Source organism: Equus przewalskii, chromosome 15 (assembly GCF_037783145.1).
Source record: "Equus przewalskii isolate Varuska chromosome 15, EquPr2, whole genome shotgun sequence".
Classification (NCBI taxonomy): Eukaryota; Metazoa; Chordata; class Mammalia; order Perissodactyla; family Equidae; genus Equus; species Equus przewalskii.
Genome location: NC_091845.1, coordinates 88,364,777 through 88,391,520, shown reverse-complemented (window position 1 = coordinate 88,391,520; position 26,744 = coordinate 88,364,777). Strand labels below are relative to the sequence as shown.

The following is a 26,744-nucleotide window of genomic DNA, read 5'->3' as shown; positions in this document are numbered from 1 at the left end:
CTAGGGATGGGACAGAAAAGGAAAGGAGTGTGCTTAGGTTCAATCAAGGATTATTTGTTTGGTCAGACTAGGGGAAAATCAACCTTCTTACTGCAAAAATTAAATTGGAATTCTGCATTCCTCAATCATTTACTCTTCAAATAATGTTCAACCATAGGCAATCAGGAAGATAACTATCATTAATGTGATATGACGGTCTGTTATACACAGTGAAAGTGTCAAGTCAAATTTATTACTAATGTGATCTGACAGTCTGTTACACACAATGTAAGTTGGTCAAATCAACGCTCTGCCACAGTTGCTTAAAACAAAAAACTCAGCACGCAACAGCTAACTTACTATGAAATTATAACTCAAAATGATTTTCACATCTATCAATCAAGAGAGAGACGATACCTGTGCGAAGTTCAAGAAGAACAGTTGTTTGTGATTTAGGTCAATTCCAGGAAGTAATTTTTCTTCACCATTCTTTTTAACATAATTTTGATAGGCCTAGGCAGTTAATGAAATAGAAGCATGATGTTTATAATTTCTAAATTTATATATAAATCTATGCAAGAGACCATGTAACCAAGAAATTAACCTTTTATGTCAGAATCATCATAATAATATATTAGACATGACAACCTATAACTACTTCACGGATTAGAAAGAAAACTAGAATTTATTTACAAATGCTCTGAGAACAACAGGATACTGTTTAACAGATGATAAGAGACTAGCACATGTCAGATGATCAATAAATGTCAGTTGAATGAACAGATGAGGAAACAAGTGAGGAAAAACTCGTCTAAGTTGTTCTACAGACAGACGGGTAAGTCCAGCCAGTTGGAAGAACGGATTGCCAAGGGAGTCTGTAATTGCTCCATGTGGCTTAATTATTACTCTCAGCAAAATAGACTCACACTGAAACAGACTCACACCAGACTTCGTTGAGTGATTCTCGCCCAAAGTCAAGGGATTCGCTTGAGATCCTTTAGAGGCCTAGTATCCTATGATTCTAAGAATAAGAATGAGCAATTATTGTGGCCCCCTGAACACAGGGCAAGATAGACGGAACCTCAGTTACATTAGGAAGAAGGAATTTAAGTTACTTGAATGTCAGAAAATGTTCTTAACTCTAAGGATTTATGGAGACTGTTGAAAAGCGTAGCTTTTTTGTACTAAATATACTTAAGAGATTGACAGTCAACTTTCTGAGATGAATTACTTCCAATTTAACACAAAGGAAAGTGATCAATTAGATAAGCAGAAGGTATATTTCACATCTTAGAACAATTCTGTACTTGTTGTAGGTGAGGATCTCCATGGCAGACCAGCAACCCAGAGTGTGGTCGAGTTTTACAGCACTGATTCTTTATCTGGCTGTGTATTAGAAACTGTGGGAGTATTAAGAGTGCCAATGCCTCCACTTCAGGCAAGAGGGAGTGACAGGGACTGGATTCACCCTCCCACTGAAACAACGAAATGATGGCAAAACATATAAAATGACGGTTTGCAGGACACTGGACGTCAAAGGGCAGCGATCTCTGTGAGATGGGAAACAAATGAGGTGACCCTTTGATTGCCCCAGCTCATGGCCTTGAGCGTTTCCAGGGTACAGCATAGAGAAGGGAAACCCAGTTGGAGTCTAAGTGACTCCTTGAGTCGAGGAGAAGGAGCTAAGAGTTCAGGGACACTCAGGACAGGGTACTGGAGTGAAGAAAGCTGCAGATGGAGGATCTCGAGGTCAGACGGCCCACTCAGGTGTCCAGCTGAGAAGGTGACTGTGCACGTGAGCAAACCACCCACAGCTAGCGGAAGGGCCACCAAAGGGTCAGAGACAAATGCCCGGGCTCCCAGAGGACGGACGTGGAAGTCCTCTGGACTCACACAGTCAGGTCTCGTCTCAGCAGCGGGCAACAACTGTCTCTAGACTACGCACCCCCCAAGTCCTCCCCGTCTGCCTGTAAAAGCAAGATCCAAGAGGATCAGACCACTTCTGAGGGATTTAACCATGTCCTAGAATAAAGACAAGAATACTTACAGGAAAACAAAGATATCCAGCACGCAAAGAGGTAAAATGCACAACATCTGGCGTCTAGTCAAAAAATTCCCAAGCATTCAAAGCAGCAGCCACTCGTTACCCCCAGGACTTGGTGGGGACTCCATTCTCTCAGAAACCCTGCAGCCTGCTTAACATCTCCGGCCTCACACTCTGATCATCACAGTCACTGCCAAGTCCCTGGCCCACAGTCACCCGTCCCGCACTGCTCTGATGCTTCCTCCTTCCTGACCCGACCACCAGGCTCTCCTCCCCTTCACCGAGACATTTCTATGGTGAACGAATAACCCTGTGTCCTCTTCACTCCATGGAACATTCCATCCACTCTTGTCTCGGAAGAGCCTGGTTCTATCCTGGGGACACCTTGCCCCCGTACCCCCTCAAGGAGACTCTGCTCGTTCTCCCACATGTGGGCTACCTGGGGGTCGGAAGGTCTCAAAACTACCTCACTCCTCCTGTTGCTTCCAAGATCAGTATTCCTCCACTCTTGTGAAAATTCCTACTTTTTCTTGTGCACGTGGCATCTACTAGACCAATCCTTTAAACTTTGTTCAAACCATCAAATAATGACATATTTCATGGAAGGTTTGCAGCTGTATCTCCAGCACTGAGACTAGTGCCAGACACACAGTATAGCCTTCCACCAGTGTCTGTTGGATGCAAGAATGAGTGGAAGGGTAAATGAGATTCTCAGGGATGCTCCATTGACTAGCTCCTCTGGGTATAATAGCTTGGAAGCCACAGGGCCATGTGCTGGCACCGTATCACTTCAGTCCCTCACTGGGTCATTGTCACTAGCTGGCCTTTAATATTAGGCCTGATGTTGATGCTCATTATGGTCCCAAATGCTGCTTTACCTGCAGTGGAACTGAGGGTCCTGTTCAGTGTATTGATCAGTGACACTGAAAAAATCCTTCTCATGGGGCATCTTTGCTAAAAATATCTATTTTAGAGATTGTTTCTTTGAAAAACATTGCATCCTCTGCGCGACTTGCGTATCTCCTTTCTGCTGATATAACATCCTGGGCTTCCTCTTCTCCTCGCTTTCTGGGGGCTTGGAAACTGGGGTTCCCCTCAGCCACGATGGTATTGCTTTTCTGGTTAGCATATTTACCACCCTCTTTCTCCCTGTATATTTCCCATTTTCTATTCAATGTCTTTTGCTTACAGTATATGTCTTTCTATACATTATATATAAATTATCTTGTCTTTTGCAAAAGGCTTTAAATGAATGATTAAATATGACATATATACACTCCAACCACTAAAATGGAAAGAAAATATTATTACTCACTCTGTATGCTTGGCCAATACCTCCATTATCTGCAATGTTTTCTCCCAGCGTATTAATTCCATTGAGCTGTTAAAAAAAATAGATGCTTCAAGACCCTTAACTACATTCAGATTGTTAAGAAACCATCGACAATTCACTTAAGATTGAACATATCTAAAACTTCTCAAGAGAATGCTGACGACATACATGCTGTCCACCTGCTAGGTCCCAGGAGAAGTTTCCATACTGGTACACCATGCACTGGGATTGCTCTTTAAAATTATTTGCAGACTGTTGAGTCCACCAGTCAACCAGGTCTCCATCTTTGTTAAAGTTTCTGCCTGTAATATATTTAAGTAAAATGGGAACTCATTCGGTCAAGAATTACAATAAGATCTTTAATTCAAAGTGTAAGGACTGAAATACCACTGTACGGAGAACATAAAACTGGACAGAGATGAAGGAAACGGATCTCCTTCCTCATCCAGAGCTGAGGAAGCCCGGCCTGCGAGGGCCTTCTTGCTGACACGCCTCAGGATTAATCCAGATGGTTCAGCTGCTTGGCTCCTGATATCTCAGCCGAGGCCACCAGATAAACACTCCTGAAATCGCGGCTGGTTTCTGTTGGATGGTTTTCACCTGAGTCATGTCTGTTTAACTGGATGTTTTGAGATTTTAAAAAGGTTGATATTTTTATGCCGGCATTCATTTCATGGCTCCAACCCTTCATGACACGTTGTGGACTCCCAGTTTCCCTCTGCTTCAAGCACAAAGAAAGAGTTGCTTTCCTGCTGGAGTTTTCCTGCTACCCCTCAGATACATCGATCTTCCCCTTCCGGAGCCACAGCCGCATTTATATATGTTAAGTGTTTTGATACTTAATTTTATCATCCTTTTAATAGTTATCTATGATGCAGTGATTAAGAAAAAAGCCGTGAAGACGAGCTACCTGAACTCACATCCTGGTTTCACCAATTCCTAGCTTCGTAACTTTGAGCAAGTTTTTTAGGTGCCTCCACTTCTTTTCCATTTGAAAACAAAAAACAGGGAAGTACTAGGACTTCCCTGTGAAGACTGCGGTGCAGTCAACTGAGTTAACAGGCACCTACTAAGTTCTGAAACACACGCTTCCCATCTCCTTTCCTTGCTCTGGCTCTCTACAGCTGGGTCCACTTAAGGCCTGATTATTTTCTCTCTGTTGTTCTCATTTTCCTTCCACCGTGAACAACCTTTGTCACAGCGTCAACTCTCACCTCTTTATGCCTCTCATGTCTTCACGTCTATTCTTCTCAACTTTCACTGAAACTCTCCATCTGTTTGGCCACTTGGGGCAGCAGATGCTCATTTAAGTGCCTACTGCGTGCGAGGCGCTGAACCAGGCAGTAGGAATAAGTTGCAAAAAGCAGCAGCCCCTGACCATCTGTGGTGTAACAGTCTTACGGGAACCTTCCTTGTTGATTTTCTATCTGATTTTAGGATGTGGACCCTGCCCTCTAAGGGTCTGGGGAGGTAAGATGAACAATTATCAAGCAAGACCAAACACTACCATTGGTATCAACAGACCTCAGAGTGTTTTCTCCAGGTGAGTATTTCCTTCATTCTGTCAGAGGGGAAAGCACACATCATTTACCTCACTACCAGAAATTCCTGATCTTCTCAAGCGACAGTTTAAAGGGAACACTAAACGTGGGGTGACTTTCAGGCCACTAACACACCGATGAATAAACGTGTTTTTGTGTTGACAAATTATAATACCTCTTCATCAGGCTTATTAGGACATTTCTCAGCTAGAGGAGAGTGTCCCTGGGCCTTACCATTGTCATCGAAGCCGTGGGTGATTTCGTGTCCTATGACCATGCCGATGCCCCCGTAGTTCAGCGAGTTGGACTGCTGGGCGCTGAAGAAAGGGGGCTGCAGAATGCCAGCTGGGAAGACTGTGGGGAAGAAGGCGGTTAGGGGACGAGGGCGTTATTCTAGGGGCGGCCGGGGCTCGGCTCTCGCCCGCTATGCTGTTTTCCAGGATGCCCACTTCACTCAACTGTATACAAACATCTGCGACAGAAACGAATGCAGGTCTTTTCCTACTGATAACGACAAAGAGCTCATCTCGGAGCGGCCCCACGATCCACGATTGAGAACCACAATTCACTTGACGGTCTCTACTAAGACTGTTCTCCGCCATGGGGAGTTCAGAGCAGGGAAAACCATCATCTTCATTCAGGAGGGCTTTCTCCCATTGCAAATATTTGGGAGAAATAGTTACATTTATCCATCTGCAACAGCTTGTTAAATAAACAGAGCCACTCGATCGAAGGTGTCCCCAGCCCCGTAACCCTATTCTATCTCCATCGAGACGTTTATAACTGTTTCTTTCTTTCTTTATGGATGTTGTCCTTCGCTTTCTTGTCTGCCGGCCCCGCCCCCAGCGTCTCAAATATCAGCCGTTTGAGGGCAGAGATTCGTGTGTCTGCACATAAATTTGTTTTTGAGTCCATTTGTTTTTTTCAGTTCATTATCTCCAGCACCCAAAACCTGAAACATAACAGGTGCTTAGGAAACGTGATGAATAATTGATGATAAATGAATGAATAATGAATTTACTGTGGTGTACTAAAGACTTTAAATAAAGAAGTAACAATTTCTATATGTCTACCCTGACACGTGCATTAGTGCGTTCACTTTCTACACTCAGATGCCTCACAAACTCCTTAAATCTCAGTGTCAAACACCAGACTCACCATTTTCCACTCTATGCTATCACTCTCTTGACTTTATTATTCCTGCTACAGGCATTTTAAGGGTCTCAGTCACCCAAAGTGAACATTTTCTACTTATCTTACGAAGTCTTGTATAGCTTACTTAGGAAAAGCCCAGGTCGTGCACCTTCCCTCCCGTGTATCCCTGTGTCTGTCTCCTCCACCGGTCTCTCCCACTGCCCCATCCTGGCACACACTCTCCTTTCTTGCCTTGAGAATTACTTCATTTCCTAATTGGTTTTCCCACGTCCTGTCTCACCCAGCTACAGTTTATCCTAAGTCGAACCTATCCTGCAGTCAGATCAAGTGCAGCTCTCGTCAGCGTCACTCGCCTGCTGAAAACGCTTGGATGGCCAGCACTGCTCTCTAACAAATACAGCATCTTCTTCCTGGCCTTCGACCCCGCGGCTTCTCCACCTCCCTCATAATTTCATCTTCCATGTTTTAAAAAACTCTAGTATCCACCAAATAACTGAACCATTATGTTCTGTAGTTGAAAAAAAATCTTTAGTATCAACACCTATTACCTGCAAAGCCCTGGGTCACTGCTGTGTGGGATGCCAAGAATTCAAGAGAAGGGTCCTGGCCTTCAGAAATGTAAGATCCAGTGACCGCAGAGGAGCAGATGCTGTCTCTGTGTCTTTTGGGTGGGGTGAATATGACATAGCCTTGCATGGGTTTCAAGAATAAATATTAGATACTTACATAGGAGACGCTGAAAATACACCAGGCAATTTAAATTCTCTCCAGACCTTTAAAAAATCTGGAAAGTTGCCATAACATTCAAAATGAGAAAATAATAAAAAAATAAATACTTCGTCCTTAAAGACTTTTGATGAAAGTTATACCTCACATGTAGCTGCCTGAGCTATCAACAGTGCCAAGAAATTATTTTTAGCTTAAAGTATAAAAATTATGTGCAGTACTTTATTAACTTAAAGTGAACACTATCTCCCACACTATGTACTTTGATTAAAATCCACCCCATTATATAAAATGCTCTTATGAAATGTGCTATCAAGCCTAAACATTAACTGTAAAGATCCTGCTGCTTTAATTACACCCTGATATGCCATTCTTCAGGCAAGAGATAAGATTTCTATGGCTCATATTAAATACTATCTTCAAGTTCAGCTTTGCAAATTATGATTTCTCCTTCTCCTCTGTCAGCTGAATCTTATGATGAGCATTTTTCCATTTGCCTTATCACTGTTTTAGCAGACTTCACAACTGTTGATAACAACCAGCCACTTAGCTGTGCATTTGTTATGCTCGTGGTTGTCACCAAGTTAGTTAATTAAATAAGTAATTGGCCCATGAAACAAAAGACCCTGTTTCTCCTCACTCACCACCACCTCACTTCCCTGGTTTATTTTTTTAAGGCTGCAAGTGACTCAATTTTAGAATCTTTGCTATAAAACTCAAGATTGCAATCAGGTAAAACCAATTCTTGGTGGAAAAAAATTAAATATTCTTTTTATATTAAATGGAATGGCAATATGTTTGGAAACATTTACTCTTAATTTTCAATTCTGAAAATTAGACTCCTAAGAGTGAGTAAGACAACTTTAGAAAATTTAAGTATCTCCAGGTAGTCATAGACCACCCAGGCTAAATACACCAAATAATCTACAAATTTCCTAAAATTGAAAAAAATTATATTGTTAATGAAAAAAGAAAATGCAGCGGTAATAAGACTTCCCATCTGACTTGATCATTTCCTTCGACAAGACTTCAAGGTTTAATAAGATGACTGAATGGCACCTGGAACTTACAGAGAAACATTTGACGAAATATTCAAACGCAACCTTTCTGCCAGCATGGAAGGTTGTTAGAGCTCCACAGGGCAAATGTGCAAGAAGAGGAACCAGTGACTGAAACACTCTTGGGATGCCTTCCTGTCCTGGAAGCTGACTTATATTGATGTGAAGTGGTGGGGGTGCATAAAAATTGGAATGTAGCCCATATGTGTGAGTTATGACAAAAAGTGTTGGGAATTGAATTAAGAAGTAGAAATTATTAACATGAGTAACTCCCTACATGATAACAAAACAAGTTCTTTTTTACCATAACATAGAAAGACCAATCCCATGAGAAACTGTATGAGATCTAATTTAGGGTATTTGTGTGAGGGTGGGAAGGTCATTTATGAGACACGTGTTCTATACCAGTTCTAATTCTGTAATGCACATGATGCCAACCCCATCAAGACAGTGTTGCAAAAGGTACACATCTGTGTATGTACGCGCACACACACACATTCTTCTAGCAAGAAGAAAACTGGATATCTGGATCTTAAATTATTTTTAGTTAAGACAATCCCCACTTTGAAGATTTAAATGAATTGTCAAAGAGAAAACGTGCACATGTCAAAGACTGTTCTTCTTCATGACATGTTCCCTTTCTCTGAACTGCTGTTATTATCAGACTAGCTTATGAAAAGAGGTTAACAAGTTTTTGGATTTCGTATTTCCATGAGATGAATTTATCTTAAGAATCTTTGAAAGGTCTTTCTTATATGTTAAGAACACTTATTACAGAGAAATCTTGACTATTCAGAGGATAACTGTCTACTTTGAGAAATGTCAGGCTACTTTTACCTGTCGCTGTGTGCCTATTTGGTTTGACGGCATTAAATTCAAAATGAAAACATTCCCACGTCTTCTCTGATCAGGGAATCTCTGAGATGGACCAATTTTGAGCCAACTCCAGGGATGTGGGATAATTCAGAGCCAAACAAGGTCCCGTCTTGACCTAAACTGTTGATCTACTCTAGGGAAGGGCTGAAGAGATGAAAGCCAGGGTGGACCTGCAGAGAGCCTGCCTGGTTCTCCTTGTTGGGGTGAATCAGCACCAGGTCTTAGAAAATCCAGGGTCCTTCCTGAGCCGGATTAAAACGAAGCTCCATCCTTCAGTCTGCCCTAAGGGGGGACCAAAGTCCAGGCTGCCTCGCTGTGCCCTGGGATCCAACCAAAAGTTAACAATCCTGTTCAAGCCCAAATCTAGAATGAACAGATCTCACACCGAGAGAACTACTGGAGGTCAAAAGAGGTCTTCAAAGTGAAGACCCCCCAGAGACAAAGGCAGTTCGAGGAAAGGTCGGTGTGGTTTCTAGGAACACATTCCAAAGGATGGACTGCATGGGGTCTGAGTTGATCATTAAACAGGCTCTGGTCTGAGTTCAGGTAATCATTTCACTGGTTGGGAAATGTATTAGCCAAGACTTTGACCTCCCTGATTTTAACCAAGTGCACAGGCCTTACTTATTATCTATACGTTATAAAAAGACAAATTTTTCTGGGGCTGGCCCCATGGCCCAGTGGTTAAGTTCGCGCGCTCCGCTGCAGGCGGCCCAGTGTTTCGTTGGTTCGAATCCTGGGCGCGGACACGGCACTGCTCATCAAACCATGCTGAGGCAGCGTCCCACATGCCACAACTAGAAGGACCCACAACAAAGAATATACAACTATGTGCCAGGGGGCTTTGGGGAGAAAAACGAAAAAAATAAAATCTTTAAAAAAAAAAAAGACAAATTTTTCTGATTACTTCATACAACCCATGTTCATGTCATGTACTAAAATAAATTCCAGATGGATTAAGGACTTACTCCAAAAATAAAAGCCATAAAAGGGGCCAGTCTGGTGGCATAGTGGTTAAGTTGCGCCCTCCACTTTGGCAGTCCGGGGTTCATGGGTTCAGATCCTGGGCATGGGACTACACACTGCTCATCAAGCCATGCTATGGCGGTGTCCCACATACAAAATAGAGGAAGATTGGCACAGATGTTAGCTCAGGGCCAATCTTCCTCACCAAAAAAACAAAACCCATAAAAATACTAGAAGACAATGTAGATACCTTCTTAAACTAACTCTTCCTAGGCTTAAACACAAAAGGTAAAGTTACAATCAAACTTTAAAATAAAATAAGGGTTAAAATTTATATTAAAGTTTATCTTTTAACCAATGGTAAAAATCTTGCAGGATTTTCATCATTTCTAATCTAATTAGTAACAGAATTCAAGAAAAACCAGGGTTAGGGCCGACTCTGAGATATTTGTTGAGAACACCTCTGGGTGTACTGCATCTTTGGGTGTCTTTCTACATACTGAGAACCCTTGGTAAAAAATGGCCCCATTTACGTGATACTTAAGAGACAGTTTAAAGATGTCGAGGTCTTCCCAGGAAGAGAAAAAAATATATCTTTGTTATATAAGTCATTTAGTTATCCATTACATCATTCACCCATGAGTTAACTTCCAAGCATATTTCTGTGGTATTACTATTAGAGAACATATGAAATTTTTTTCTTTTTTGATCAAAAGTGGTTAAGTAAATAGAATTTCATATGGTTCAACCTAATATAATAGACTTTTCAACTTTCTGAGCCTCTTGGAGTCTTCTAGAAGAAAAGAGGATCCAGAACAGGACTGCCTCCACCAGAGTACACAGAACTGCAGGGAGACCGCACAGCTGGCTCTGGGAACCTGGAACCACTTAAGACTCTGACGTTTAGAAAGTCTTAACATCAATACAACTATACAGAGGTATAAGGGACTTCTAAAAAGTATTTAGAAATAAAATACTTAGACATAAGATAAACTATGTGGCTCCAAATGAGAAGACAGTAAAAGAACAATACTCAACGTGATCTGTACTAATTTAAATTCCGCTATTATAGTGAAAAGAGGTAAATGGATGCATTTACTTTCAAGGAGCATATTCAATAAACAAATAACTCAGCCTCAGCTGTGCTTTTATGGCGAGTATTGTAAATTGTCAAGCAATTCACTACACGTTGGGAACAACAGAAAAATATAAAAGAATTATTTAGGAATGGACCTTACCTATCTGATTTCTGCCTGAAGAATAAAATGCATTGACTACAGCTGCACCGCTTATCCACCTGTAGAAAACATAAGAACTCGTTACAAACGGCACTTATCTGATCCAATCTGCCCACCAAAATAAAAGCACCATTAGTATTCCTAGATGACTCTTAACTTTCTGTTTGAAATACTATCAACAAATTCAAATTAGTTCACTGGGGGAGACAGCTCATTTGAAAGTATTTCTACTCCTTGAAAAATCAGAATATATCCAGGTCTGTAATCTGTTATTTCATTTGCATGAATTTTTATGGAGGCATCTGACAGCACAAAATCCATCTGAATGCATCTCTTCGGAAATTGCAATGGATTAAGGTTATATTGAAATGTGTTTAGCTGTATGTTCCTGTACTAGGTAACTATGCCAATAATTCTGGAGTAGTTGACAGAATATTTAAGTACAGGTTGTTAAAACTTCAGATTCAAGTACATTTAAAATTCTTTAAATTCCTAGTTTACAAAGAGGTTTTTTGAGGACTAAGATATCCCTTTGGCATGTAGTTAGCTTTGGGTAATGTGCCTGTGATTATTGCCTTTTAAAATTATTATTAAAAAAATGTGACATTTCAACTAATTGAGCAGAGGTGTCTTTCTGTATGACTGTAAAATGAAGTCCAGGTGGTCTGTGAGTAGATTGGTCTGTCTGTCTGTATATACCATGACCGAGGCTCTGTAAAGAATCTAGAGATTTTATAAAAGACAGTTCCTGACTTCAAAGACTCTAGTGTAGTTAGGAAGAGAAGGATGCATAAATAATTCTGAGACTGAATGAGAAAATGGAAAAAAATGGCTCCCAGACAATAAATCAGGGGCAGGGTTAAGGTAAAGGATGTGTGCCCACTTTCCACGTCTTTCTGCTCAGACGTCATGAAGGCTGCGTGTCAATCACCATTGTTAAGTACTTTGTGCAACAGGAGTAATATTCACATCTTAATAGACCATCACATACATCCTTACATACTCATAGAACGGCCACAGCTTGACTTCAGTTCACCCCAGACGCCAGCACATGAGCATACACTCATGATAACCATGGAACATTATCTAACGGCTTCACTGTAGCTACCCCACTGTCAGGGCAACAATCCGTGAGGCAGTGACGATCCTACTCACCAAAAGGGCAATCAGTACAATGAGGTTAAATCAGAACTGTTTGGAGACCCTGCTTTTCGAGTAGAGCAGTACAATGTCAGTTGCCCAAATCAGCATTTCAGCTACAACGTCAGGAACTATTGTGGGATGTCAGATGAGGGTCCTGTTTTGAGCTCTTAAAGATAACTGAGGGAGGGCCATGTATAACAACTGTCTGATACATCCTAATTAAGTAAGGGTTTTATCTCCAATAACATGACTAAGACATTCATATAAAGGATTTGGGGGCTTTTTAATCCCGATAGCATTTCTATGAATTTTTCTTTAGGAAGAAAAGTTTGTTGACGGGGGCGGGGCGGGGGGGGAGCAGATGAGGGGTGGTTGATCAATGCGTTTCTTCTTCAGTTTCATGTTGTTTTTTAAGTAGAGAAAACCATTTCCAAACAGGGTGGTGCACTGCTACATCAGCCGTCCCGAATTTCATCACAGCTGAGTCATCAATGTTTTAATTCCTTGCAGGTTGATGATTACAAGCATGTAATTTTATTTATTTTAATTAAACTCCAGTTGTTTCCCACATGATTTGTGATGACTCACAACAAAAACACGTATCTGTAAACCCAGGCACGTCAGACTAAAATCGAGAGATCAGAAACTACATAGGACAAGTTGATTTTGTTGGTGTGACCAAAAAGTATCATAAAAGAAGATATTTATATAAAGAAAGATCACGACGACCAGGAGAAAAAGTCATTAGGACTATGTTTATGTATACTGACACAGTTATCATGACTTGGGTTAAGTGTGGTTCTGTGTTGTTTGGCTTGAGGGGCGAAAGGAAAATGGGCTCACATGGCCCCCAGGAGAAACACGGTTCCCTGTGGTGACTCAGGCATTTCTGATGCGTCCTCAACATTCTGATAGCAAATGGGGCAGCAGATTTTATATGCAAAAAGCTTATAATTGTTAAAATTGTAATTGTTATAAAAGTTAATTTGACATGTTTCCAGGTCTCAGTCGTTTTAAGGTTCAGTTTCTCAATTATGAACTTCTGACTCCGTGATCACATCCTCTGCACGGACCTTTCTGGGTGATCACATATAACATCAAATCACCAAATCCTTTGGTTCGGGACTCAGGCACAATGCTAACACTGAAATGCAAAAGGTGCCAATCCAAAATGTTTTCTTTAACAAGTGTAATATGGAGGAAAGGAACTAGACGTATGAAATTAATGTTTCAGACAGCAACAGATCTCAACAGCGCGAGGCAGGCAGATGAGGTTGACAGCGCCCAGCTCCTGTTTATTGGTTTTGTAAGAATATATGTCATACCTTTTGTTTTAGTGCTTTCCTGCTCTTCTGGACATGGCTTTGAGGGGTGTGAGATTGCATTTTGATTAAGGTTTGTAACTTTCCAGCACGGAGGGTTTTACACGTTAAATGTCCACAGTGAATTATACCTTCAAGAAAATAGGAAGCTATTTATGACCAAAGGACACTCAAATGAACTCCAAATTGTGGCGATTAGGCTCACAGAGCAGTGTCTGCCTTATCTCCCCCGAGATCTTTCACGGTGCGTCCCCAGACCGCCCGTCCCTGGTAACCACCCAGATTCAAAAGCACAGGGCACTCTGCCCCTGGGGATGACTGGAACCTCAAGTACTGCAATTTACTGTGACCCAAATGTGACTGGACCATTGCACCCTAAGTAAAGCGAGGAGAACAGCTCCAGGCTCAAGGTCTAGTATTTGTGGTCAATCACGAACTCTCTCTCTATGTTAATGTAAAAGCTAAATTAATAAGGCAAAGAAAATACTTCTCAGATTAAATGGTGATGTAACAAAACCCATAAGTTCTTTTGATGTGGAAGCACCTCAACGTTTCAGGAGAAGCTTCCATTTATGGAACACGGCCAAATTTGACTCTGAATAGAAGCACAGAAAAGAGAAAACGCACAAGAGAAGAGCAGACCAAATGGTGGTGATTCTTGCCCTGAAACAACGGGACCCGAAGCCGCCTCTGGAGCATGGAGGCCAGGCACCCGCGCCTCCCAGAGCAGGGCTGGACCCGACAGGGGCCCCGAATGCCACCTGTCCTTTGGCTGCTCTTCCTGCCTCCGGGGCTCTGTGTGCGTAGGTGTTTGGGTGTGTGTGGCGTGAAGATGGGAGAGTGAGAAGCAAGAAAACTTTGCTTTTAATTTCTGAGATATAGTTTTGTCAGGTAAACTCATTCTTGTCTGGGGGCATGAAGGGCCGGCATAGGCAGCGGGGCCCTCCACGCTGGACTGACAATGGGACGGGGGATAAACTGAAGGACCCTGGAGAGGGGACCAGGGGCTCCTCTTCTCTCTCTATTACCCTGAAGGAACCTGACTGGCAATGAGGTGGAAGCACACGGACATCATTTCATGGCAGGGAAGGAAAGCAGCAGTCTGACCCTAGAGCCTTTGGGATCTAACACACCCACCGGATTGCAAAAGCACCTGAACTAAAAGTTCTCCTTCCCTCACTCGTGTGTGCCTTTAAAACCCAAAACAACAAAATCGTTAACACCCCTTTCCCTGCAAGCGTTCAACTTCTCAGCACCTAGCGGTCTCGAGGGAACTCCTTTGAAGTCAGCAGCACGATGCAACGGTTTTCTCTGTCTTCCTCAAGTACTCCTGGAAACGAGGATTCTCATTTTATAACTGAAATAACCACTGGCATTCTTTACATTTATTAACATTCTGTCATCAAAACTTCAAAGTTTTCTACAGATCCTCAGTATTTTCAAACCATCCACATAAGACAGACGGCACCTCCAATTTTCAGGTGGGAAAACTGAGGCACAGCATAGTTATCAAACTCTTTTTCCTAAAACACTTATAAACTAAGTGATACAACTGGGAACAGAGCACGCAAGCCAACAACACAGAGGACCGTCTCATCTTCCAATCAAACCCCTGCTTCTCAGCTGTCGATCTGCATCCCACACAAAACTCATTACGATGATGAACGCTGTGTCCTTGCAAATCACTCTTTAAAAATGGAAGTGCTCCCTTTTAAAGTGCTTCACACTTAGGGTGCCCTGTCACCCTAACAAGCTTCAGGATGGTGGCCTCCACACCACCCCAAAGGCCCACCACGACCAGACCGTAACAACAACAGCATCTACTTTTTAATGAGAACCTAAGTTGTGTGGTGGGCACACTTCACAACACACAACACGACGACCCCACAAGGCAGAAGCAGATGTCCTTATCCTCAGTTTATAAAGGAATCATGGAGGCTCAGAGGCATTATACAGGTTGTCTAAGTTCACACAGCTAACAAGCGTCAGAGCAGGAATCTTAACTCAGAGCTGCCCACTCCCCTACCCCCACCTCCCACCATCCTGCCTCCCTCTAGACTCTGTAACGCAAGCTCTTTCCGCTGTTCCATAAGCCGTGATTTTTCACCCAAAGACAAAAGCACAGTGGGACCAAAGAGCCTCACTAGAGCGTTCGCTGTTGCCCGAGAGTCGCTAACATAACTGAACTGTTCTGGGCGACCCACCTGACCGTCTGAAGGTGGAGCCAGGACGCCCGTTCTGACATTCAGCCGGGAAAACCCACTTCTCTTTCCACAAAGGCAGGAGAAACCACACTCCGACCTCCTTCCAGGAGGCGCAGGTGGTTGTTTGTGGCTGTCAGTTTGGCAGTAAGGCACCGTCTTTTTAGTCAATAACTTTATACGTGTGCACATGCACGTATGTGTGCCCTCACGTGCGTAACGTGCCAAATTCAGGGAAAGTACCAACGTGGAGCTACTGTGTAGGGGGATCACTCTGTCAGAACTTCCTTTGGTGACTTTTCTCCTGATTTAGGATAATCTTGGGACCTTTCGAGAAAGAGCTAAAACCTCTTCCATCCCCTATAACCCTTGGCAACGATGTAACTTCCCATCCTAAGTCGACCGTCTGTCCCGCTCGTTAGACAGTAACTCAATGTGGGAGGGACGTCCCATGTTTGGTTGTTTTTTTAACTGTGGTAAGAATGCTTATCTTGAGAGCCATCTTCTTAACACATTTTAAGCGTACAAACCATCCTCTGATTTTATCCATTTGACTCTCGGATCCCTCATATAGGTGGAATCATGCAGTATTTGTCTTTCTGTGTCCGACTTATCTCACTCAGCCTAAGGTCCTCGGGTTCATCCATCCTGTTGCACATTGCAGAACTGCTTTTATTTTTTCTTGAGGTAGAACAGTATTCCATTACATGCATATACCACATTTTCTTTACCTGTCAATGGACGCTTAGGTTGTTTCCACATCTTGGCTGTTGTGAGTTCTGCTGTAATGAACATGGGAGTGCAGACATCTCTCTGAGATCCTGATTTCCATTCCTTTGGATATATGCCCAGAAGTGGGATAGCTGGGTCACATGGTATTTCTATTTCTAATTTTTTGAGGAACTGTCATATTGTTTTCCATGGCAGCTGCACCATTTTGTGTTTCTACCAACGGTGCAAGGGTTCCCTTTTTTCCACATCCTCAACAACACTTATTGTCTTCTTTTGTTCCTGATAACAGCCATCTTGATAGGAGTGATGTGATCTCTTGCTGTGGTTTTGACTTGCATTTCCCTGATGATTGGTGATGTTGACCATCTTTCAATATACTTGGTGGCCATTTGTATTTCTTCTTTGGAGAAATGTCTATTCAAGTCCTTAGCCCATTTTTCAATTGGGTTATTAGTTTTTTTGGTATTGAGTTGTAGAAGTTTCTTATACAGTCTGGAGATGCACCCCTTATCAGATACATGGTTTGCAAATATTTTCTCCCGTTCCATAGTTTGCCTTTTCATTTTGCTGATTACTTCCTTTCTTGTGCAGAAGGTTTTTGGTTTGATGTGGTCCCACTTGTTTACTTCCTGTTTTGTTCTTAATTGTCCCTGCAGGGCCAGCACAGTGCTGAGAGCACGACAGGCATTCCATGCATACTTGGGCCTGGCACATCTCTGGATCCTCCCAGGCCCAGAGCGCCGCCGCTCCTCATCCCGGGACTTGGGGAAGGCGCAGAGCACTGGGCCCCGAGAGGCACTGTGGCTCCGCAGGCTGCAGAGTTGTGGAACCGGAAGCCGAGCACCGTCTGGACACGGTCCTCTCAAGAGGGTGCACTGATAGAAAGTTCCAGAACTCTTCTGCAAGGTTCTCCCAGTTTAAAACTTCAACCTTTAGATTATTTAGCTTCCCCCTCTACCTCCCCTTCTTCCTTGAAAACAAAGCAAAATCCTCCTGAGTGCTAATTAAAAGCAGAAATGTTTTTACTGATAACACGTGTTTTGTTTATGACCCCAAAACACATTGGAAAATTGCAAAGTCTGTTGGTTTAATTGGAGAATAAAAGACAGAAATCTAAACTTTTCATCTGTTACAACCCATGCACAACACAAGGCCAGTACAGACGCCACCATGGGGCGTCAGAGTGACTTGTCCATGTGAGGTCTAAACGCCACGGGGAGTCAGAGCGGCTTGTCTGTGTGAGGTCTAACTGGTACCTGGGCTCCGTCTTCCTGGCTGCGTAGTACCGATGAGCCAGACAGCCTTTCTTCCCAATCTTCCCGCACGTGCGCCTGCGTGGAGACGCATCAAGCCCTGAGCCTCCGCACTGCACGCCCACCTGGACAGGTCCCATCACCTCCATCTCGGCGCTGGCTCATTCACCCACAGATCCTGCACGACTGTGTTTCTCGAGATAGTCAAGTTCTCTGATACAGGGCTCGACTGGGAAGAAGACTGACTCTAGAAATATCAGTGAAGGAGAAAATCAGAAGGGATGTTTTAGCAAGAAGTGAGGGACTTCCCCACCTCTCCAGAGCATGCTCTTTCTCTTGGGCCACCTGACGTGGCCACCAGGGAGGAACCCGTCCTGGCTCTGCTCAAAGCTTCACAGTGAGGGCCGTAGAATTTTGATGCCAGAAAGAACCTTGGTCGTTTTATGGATAAGGAAACTGCCCGGCTCGTCAGAGGCCACAGGGAGTGACTGGAAGAACGGGGACCCCGAGACGCGGTGACTCACTGTGCTGGCAAAATCATGGTGTCACTTCACAGGGTCCGAGCTCCCTGCCACGTCTGGAGGTGGGGCCTTTTTGGGGGGGACCACACAGAGCCACAGCTGTCAGCAGCCCCACTTGCTCCAGGGGCTTCCACACCCGTCAGCCCAGGCTGAGAACAGACGGCTGGAGGCAACGAGGGGGAAACAGGAATGAACCAACCGTCCTGTTTGGATCCTCTGCTCTCAATATTAATTTAAATACTGACATGCTGCTTCCAGAGAACGTTTTGTTAATAAGTGAAGGTTGAATGGTGGTTTTAAAAACAGTGCTGTCCAAGCTCTTTGTTTCCTCGTAGTAGCAGCAACCAAACTCTGCCTTCCAGAGACTTAACTGTTACTCACCCGCCTCCTTCACTGGGTTGTGAACTCCCCGTCGAGGGCCACATCCTACTCGCCTCCACCCTCTAGGTGGTCTTTGCACAGTGCTCCGCACGTTCGAGATGCTCAGAAAAACGCTTAGTGAATTGGCTGCTGTCAGTGTCAGGGTGTCGTTATTTTGACGCATAACAGCAAGAAGGATGCACAATGAAATTAGTCTTTGTGTTTTATGAAAAGCAACTCCAAGCTCAAAGGTCATGACTTACAAACAACGGCACCACCTGTCAACTGTGTTAGGAAAGTCCTGTCCCGAGAAACTGACGACGTGACACCAAGTCTAAAAACAAGAAAAGGAATTCATTTCATTTGGCTCTTGTACATTGATCTCTTTGGAGGTTTAAGTTTGTTCTACGGACTCTACGTGAGTAACCGTGTTGCCAGAAGTAAATTATTTCAGATACGTATCTAAGTAATCTTGCCATTGGATAGTACATTGTCAATTTGGTCTTATTCCATCTGATAACATGACGTTTGAAATTCTTTAAAAACTGGCACCAAATCCCAAAGAACATAATGTTTGAGGTAATTTTGGAAACACATGCTAGGCACTCAGAAACCACAGGAACCAAGACCTTTTTAAATTTAACCCCTTGTCCTCTGCTCAAATGGGCAGACAGGGGTGCTTTCAGCCAATGATTGACTCAGGCCCTGACTTCCTCAAATTTTCAGTTTGCTAAACAGAGAGAGGGACAGAGATTTCACCAACCTTGATGGTGAAATGCTTGGACGTGGCAATTTTTACCTTACTGGCTGAGTTAACTTTACTGGTATTATTACAAACTGGCTCTTCTGTCGTTTATTCACTCCATAAACATTTAGGAGGGGTCTACATTCTGTCCATCAACATGCAAGCTCTGGTGACACAATTACATGGTTTCTTCTTTCAACCAGGGCTCGTTCAGCTAAAGACTGAAATGTGTGTAGGGTAGAGTGCAGGCACCAGGTGAAGCGGAAGGTGTGATGGGTGCCACGAGGAACGAGGGACGCTCGAGTTCAGACGGACCACGTGAAGGTTTCTGTTAGATGAACAAGGGCAGAGAGGGTGGTCCAGGAGAGAGGTGAGGAGGAGGAGAAGACGGAGCAAAGACACGGAAGTAGTCCTCACGGCCGGAGCTTTGCTGCAGGGTGGCAGGGTCTACAGGAGTTCTCGAGAGCTACGGGAGGTGTGCAGAACCTGCACATGCCCCGGGAGACGGGCAACACGGGTGCACCAAAATGTTTTCATCAGGGAATAACATAACTCAATCTGTGCCTTTAAAAGCTCTTCAGGGCTGCAGTATGGAGAATACACTGAAGGAACGTGAGACCAATGGCGACAAGATTAGGGAAAAGGCTGTAATAACTGGTGAACGATGAGAAATATTTGAATTAGGGCAGTGACCATGGGGACGGTAAGATTAGTTTCGTCCTTCCATTTGCCACCTGCGTGACATTTCTGTAGCAGCCGGTGGATGTAAGCTTTTTCCTTTTGGACGAGGATTTGAAGTAGATATCACGCATGGTAGGTGTCAGAGATGAGAGGAAGAGACTAGTCTAGGATGATAAGATGAGGCCCTGGTTTCTGTCTCGGTAGCAATAAGATGGAAGTTGTTGGAAAATACGGGGGAATGGCAAATGCTGTGTTTGCAGGGAGATGGACCACCCATGTGGGATGTTTCACAGGCAGCTAGACATCTGGGTGTGCAGCTCAGAAAACTGACCTGGGCCAGGTACAAGCGTTCAGTGGTCATGACGACTGTAGAAGATGCCACGCAGTGGACGGCTTGTCCAGCGAGAGCATGTGGCGTGAGAAAGGAAAAGGTCTAGAAGCTTACTATTTGGTTAATTGACTGAATTTATTTAAATTAATTGCTCCCTTGAAAATCTAATGCCTTCTCATTTTTCTCAATACCTTACAATATAACCCTACTCTGATCAATAGTTTTTCTCATTTCTAGCCCATCAGTTTTGGGCATGGATACCTATTTTTCCTACCAGACCTTGGGAGTGAGGATCTTAAGCATCTGAAAATGTAATTCACCGAGAGGTAGCTACAGGCCATGTGAACAAAGCAGAAGTGGGGATGTGATCTGCCTAAACACACACTGTGAGGACCTGAACTTGATGTTACATAAAAAGGAAGGAAACGGAGTAGTGACTCATGACTGTTAAGGAGATGCAGCATAAGTCAGAAACTTTCATGCAGGAAACCTCCATAAAACCTGAGGAACTTTTAGGATGCTGTGTCCTGTGCGGTGTTGTCCTCATGATTCGATGCAATCACTGTCAAAAGTGCTCCTGGTATTTTGGAAAGTTTAAACTTTAAACCTAATTGCCAAATTAAGGGCACTGTCTTATAAAAAATTTCACAAAATTAAATGTGAACAAGTGTGATTCAATACAAAAAGGAACTAGCACTAACTCAGGGGTTCTCGCTCAAGGAGGGGACACCAGGGCCTGGGTCCACACCCACAGGAAGGACATGACCCTCGCGGGTGGAGCCAGCAGTCAGCACCAGCACTAACGCTGCCCAGGTGCCCTGACTGTGCAGGCGGAGTCTGAACCCTGCACTCAGCCTACAGGCAGGAGACGGGGAAGGAACCCAGCCTGGCAGCAGAGGACCTCACAAGTCACATCGCACTGGGACCGAGGAGCAGACGCTGACAGAAAGGATCCAAAAAGTACCCCTGAGCCATGGGAGCCATCGACCACATGTCACAAAAATATCGTGTACAATTCTGGCTTCGATTATCCGTCGTAACGAGAAAGGGACTCGGAGAAAATTGACATGTATGAGGAAAGGGAATGAAAGGCGCAAACTATATTACAAAACGATATGGAACGGGGACCACAGCAACTTCAAAAGGAAACGTCAAGCTATTTTTAAAATTACGAAGAAATCTTCTGGGGTGATGTGGATGCTGGTTATATTAACCATTTTGAGGAAGAATATCTGGGAATGTTTGTAGATAAATTACACGGTGCTAACAATTATTAAGTGTAAGTATTTTTAAAGAAATAAAAATATTCAGACTTGTAAGAAACTTCCCAGATTATACATCTGCCCACAGAGTATTCTTTTTGATGACTTTTTATGGGGTTCCAGAGACAGGATTTAACAACCAACTATGACATCACCCACATGGCGGCTGGGACATGAACCTTTTCTGACACTTGCAGCCCGTTTAGCACCAGACAAGACGTTTACTGAGGCACAAACCCAGGGGTCAGCAAAAGAAAGCGGTCTCCCCCTCAGGGTGCCTGAAGGGTTCAAAACGCGGTGTGAGAACTGAAATGTACGGGCATTTCCATTTGGGAGTTCTGTCCCGCCTGTACTCGGTTTGCTGAGAACAGGACAGTCCCGCCATCAACCGGTCCCACACACTTTGTACCTTTCCCGGCACACTTCCCTGCGGGGGGTAGTTGACTACACCATGTCCTTCCTGTCTTCTGCTGTCATAACGGAACACAATCAAATGTCCCCTTTGACTCTCCCAGTACCAACCACACCTGGACTTAGTCCGTGTTCCAAAATACGAGTTTAACAGATGAACAACCGAAAGAATAAACGGATGCACGCGTGAACTCTGGCACGCCTTCGTGTCAGTCGCCACACACGTCCAGCTAGTGCATTTTTCACTTGCTCACTCACTCGTTAATCCAGCTTTAACTGAAAACCTTCTACGTGTTTAGCACTGTGCTGCGGCCGAGGCTTTAACGGTCAAAAGGAACAGCCTTGTTCTCTAGGAGGTTAAAACTCAGCGGGAAAAAGTCAACATAAGCCATTCTAGGGACTCAAATGCACAAACACATTCGCTGATCAATATGTTAGACACGCCCATTTTTAACTGAACAATACACCTTAAACTAACAAATGAAGTGCTAACCCCACTAACAGGCAGAGATTAAGAGTGTTTGGAGGCTGTGAGTGGGAGTGATCCTGGCGCCTCCTACGTGGCCACCACAGGTTGAAGAGACATCACACGGAGCAGTCTAGGAGGGGACGGACTTGTGGGGTGACCGACCGACAGGAAACAGGTGGCTGTGGGCAGAGGAGCTCTGAGTACAGCAAGAAAGGCCTCGGAGAAGACTTGAAGGAGCTGTGGGTTCCTAGGGCAAAGGCGTTCCTGAGAGCCTGTCCACAAGCAGAGTCGGGGGGACAGGCCGAAACACGAGAAGAAACCAGAGAAATGAGGCAGTCTGAGGACCTTCATGAAAAGTTTTAAATCGGGCTAAATCCCCAAGCCCTCTCTAGCCTAACACTCTTAGATGCCCTCCGAGCTCTCACTGAAGAAGGAGGGGCCTTTGTAACGTTTTCTAAGTCAGGCTCTTTCTCTTAATCCAACAGAGAGGAGCGAGAAGGCCCTCCTCTGAAGGAACACAGGAGACACTGGGATATACGTACTCATCCTTGTCCACCTTTTCTCGAAGCTTCTTCAGTTGTTTATTTTGGCTGAACTTCAAGTTTTGAATGATGTTCTCAAAGTACTCATCTTCCTTGTAGTTCAACTACATTACATAAAAGATTTGGGGAAAAATGTTAAAATCAGTGCCTTCAAAATTTTTGCTAAAAAACATAGGGGATATTTTCTCAAATTCTATCAGTTAATAAAGTAACAGAGAGCATTAAAATTCACCAAAGAAGGGTTCAGTCCCACCAGCCCAGCTCTATGTCACAGCTCAGGCTGCTCCAGCCGAATGGCCACCTCAGTCTATTCTTTCATAATTAATCAAACGAAACCCAGTGTCCGCAGAGCCCTATAATGTGGATGTCAACCCTTGCATGACAGACGCAACAGCAGCACATTCTCGTCTACCTCCTACCACGTGCCAGGTGCTGTTCTAGGCACTTGAATATATATTTCACTCTTCTAATCCTTGTCATAATTTCATGAAGATGGGCGGCTATCACCATTTTAAGACTGAGGACACTGAGACAGACAATTCGGTCACTCGCTCAGGTGAGCGAGTGGGGAGCAGGGATCTGAACCCAGGCAGCTTGGCTTGGAGTCTGCGCTCCACCACTAGACCCCGGCCCCCAGCGCCGCGGCACTTGCTCGCAGCAGCAGCTCATGTAAAATAATCAGTCAAGCTTTTCTTCAGGAGAAGGGGAGGCGAGCACACTGGCTGGCAAGCCCCCGGGTCAGGCCAGGAATCCCTGTCCCCAGATCTGGGGAGGACTGCCCTGCTGTCACCAGGGCCACCTTGGTGAGCACAGGTTAGCAACAGGACCCTCAGGGAGTCTGCAATGAGTGCTGTAGTGACTTCAATCAATACTCTTTGCACTGTCACATTACCGAGGAGAATAAAACACTTCCCAGTTCCCAAACAGTGCGTTTTGTTGGTTTTTAAATGGAGAAGGCACAACCTGGTTTACCAGGGGAGGAACAGGCAGACGGTGGGAGGGAACCTGGAGACCCGACTTTTCAGGCCTGAACAGATGGGATGAGGAGCCTGGGTACCCTGCTGGTCATTGCTCTGGTGTCCACCCTGACGCCCTTCAAAGGGCAAAGGTCACTCTCACTACGCTTAAAACGGCACACGTGGAAGTCAAAGCAACAAATTCTTAAATTTCTCAGCACAGAGAGGGCCAACGAAAAAAAAGGCTGAAACTGAAACAAACAGTTCTGGTTCCTGTGTCAAAGGCTTCATACAAGAAGGCCTACGTTTTAGGTCATTTCACGTAACTTCTGCAAACCATTGTTGGTAATGACATTACCACCAGCCCCGGGCATCTTACTCCAGAGTCTTCACAGATTTACCTCGAGGTACTCATTATCCAGTTTGCTGTCATTGGAAATGATTTCGTCAGGATAGCCAATCCTTTCTTTAATTGCTAAGGCCTGTGAAAATTATAATATTGAATGTGAGGATGATTGTGTAACTTTAAACACAAACGCTGTAATTTGCCCAAGACTAGCAATCGAATAACTTGATTTACACTGTTTACGAAAAGAATATCCAACATCACCTAGAGATCTTTGCAATGGCTTCTTCTTGGGGTTCAAAATAAACACAAAATAGGCCTGCAACTTAGGTTCCAATGCCCCATTCTCACAGGCTGCAGCTTTCCACGAAAACGGACAAGTCATTGTTCCACGTGTATTGTACTTTATCGACTTTTTCTCTGAAAGCTTTCCTCTTCAATTTTACAGAAGGGTTAATATTTAGAGCTCCCATTCTAGCATCTTATAATTATCTTTCCACCTCACTGAACTGGCTGAGAACACAGATATGGGCTCGCAGGTCTAGTGCCAACACTTTTCCTGAATATTGGCTCCTCGAGTTTTTATCTTTTTCTTTGGTCTCCAGAGCCGGTGCACCCATCTTCTCAAAGTTAAATGAATGGCATTAATTAAACGAGTGGAAAATAGTTTTCCTGTGACACCAGCTTCTATCTAACACTTGCTTACTACCATTTCTATTTTTTATTACTTTAAAATTGTTGATTTTACTTATTTTCATTATTTCATTCTTACTACTTGCTATTTCCACTTCCATTTTTTTATTTCTCAAAGATATCTGACTTTTGATTCTATGATAGCACATTGCTCTGGTTTAATTTTTCACAGGGGATTAAGCCTGTATCTCTGAGTCATTTGGTTTGCCATCAAACAGGTGTGTTTGCCATCAAATGGGTTTTATTACAGATCTGCTTCCTCAGCCCAGGATTTCCTCAGTGGACCAGACGGGATATGTGTCACTGAGTCACTCAGGCCAAGGTCATTGTCATGCAGGTTTTCGAGCCACAAGCTCATTACAGATCAGCCCCCTCAATGGCACTTTCTTTTCCATGAGAGAGTTCTCCAGAGGGTGTTCTAAGGGGCACGAACTCTACAGAAGTAAAAGGTACTACAGAAAAAGAATTTATCGTGAACGACTTTGGGTAAACGCTGTGACAAAAACATTAAGCAGGGTTCGTCACTGCAGGGCTCCTTAGGTTCAAGATTAGGTTGTTCTAAGTGTCCAAGAGGAGACTCAATTTGCCCACTTAGTCACTCAGTATGTGTTCAGGGTCCACGACGAGCTAGGCACTTTATAAGGGGCTGAGGATACGACGCCAGGCAAAGATTTCTGCCCCAGAGGGCTGACCGTACAGAGCAATGACAGGCAGGGACATGAGGACCAACTCTCAAGGGTCACGTCTGGGCCATAAAATCCCAGCCCAGGAGCGCATGGCCTGGTCTAGGGTTGGGTCAGGGAGCCTTCCCGCAGGAAGTGTCTCCTAAACGCTCTTGACCAGGGGACTTTCATGGAACAACCTGCAGGCTCAGTGTTTTGTGACACTCCCTTCGGAAATGACAATCAAGAACAATCCACTTGGCTACAGAACACGTCCGCAGAGTTAGAACGTGCCGGAAGCAAATCCAGCTCGAGCTTCTGAGGACACAGAGCGATAGAGAGACAGCGACGCGGGGGAGCCTAAATTCTCGCCCAGCCACCAGGGCTCTGTGAGAGCTGAAAAGACAGTCCTCCCACGTGAGTGAGCCTGGAAGAGAGCTAGATCTCAGCCTGATGCTCTTAGAATAGGTTCCTTGGACCCCAGCATCAGGTCAAAGCACTGTCTGTTCCTCCTGCCGCCAGAACTACAAAGGCATAATCAAGCTGCCTGTGAATATCGCTCATGAAGCACGTACAGTTCCACTGGACACGTTACTTCTAGTTTTTACATAATTATCAAGACAAATGATCTCCCTAAATTTAAACCTAAGATTTCCTTAGAAATCTCACCGTTATTCTTATGCAAGCTATTAAAAGTCCTAATCAAAGGTGCACAATGAGGTAGAGAGGAATAGTTATAAAAAGGCTCCTTCAGCCTCTTTCTAACTATAGATCAACTTATAATACTCAAATAATATACCACCTCGCATTTACCTGAAAGAAATTTAGTATTATTTCTCCCTAGGCCATCTAAAAAGCTAAATAGGGCATGTTTTAAAAAACTTAGCTGGAAATTTGCATTAAAAATTAAGGGGATATTTTTAGACAGTGGTAGAGGCCCAGCAGATATGTTTCATAAAGGAGGAAGAAAATGAACCATGATAGCATCTTTTAATTATTTACTTGTTCACACAAGATTTTCTTCTTATTCTTTGATGTCTCCCTTGGAAAAAAAGGGAAAATTGGAGATCTTTCAAAGTTTTGCACTGAACACGGAGAGAAGGAGCTGGTCGCAAAGACTTGATAAAAGATGAAAATCATAGAAAAAAATCTTCATCCATGAACGCTGTTCCTGGAAACACTACATTTTGAAGGAGGT

At 43.8% G+C, this 26,744-nt stretch overlaps 1 protein-coding gene across 11 annotated transcripts in view; it reads right to left on the bottom strand.

Moving 5' to 3' along the window:
* The window catches only part of MME (membrane metalloendopeptidase), a 133,671-nt gene that overhangs the window by 7,551 nt on the left and 99,376 nt on the right, over positions 1 to 26,744 (bottom strand). For all 11 annotated transcript variants that reach the window (XM_008521004.2, XM_070577675.1, XM_070577681.1 and 8 more), the window contains 7 exons: positions 24,247 to 24,327; positions 22,890 to 22,993; positions 10,917 to 10,975; positions 5,132 to 5,251; positions 3,525 to 3,658; positions 3,339 to 3,404; positions 397 to 492 (listed from right to left, as the gene is read on the bottom strand). In XM_008521004.2, the coding sequence (XP_008519226.1) occupies positions 397 to 492; positions 3,339 to 3,404; positions 3,525 to 3,658; positions 5,132 to 5,251; positions 10,917 to 10,975; positions 22,890 to 22,993; positions 24,247 to 24,327 (660 nt within the window). The remainder of the gene's footprint in view (positions 1 to 396; positions 493 to 3,338; positions 3,405 to 3,524; positions 3,659 to 5,131; positions 5,252 to 10,916; positions 10,976 to 22,889; positions 22,994 to 24,246; positions 24,328 to 26,744) is intronic.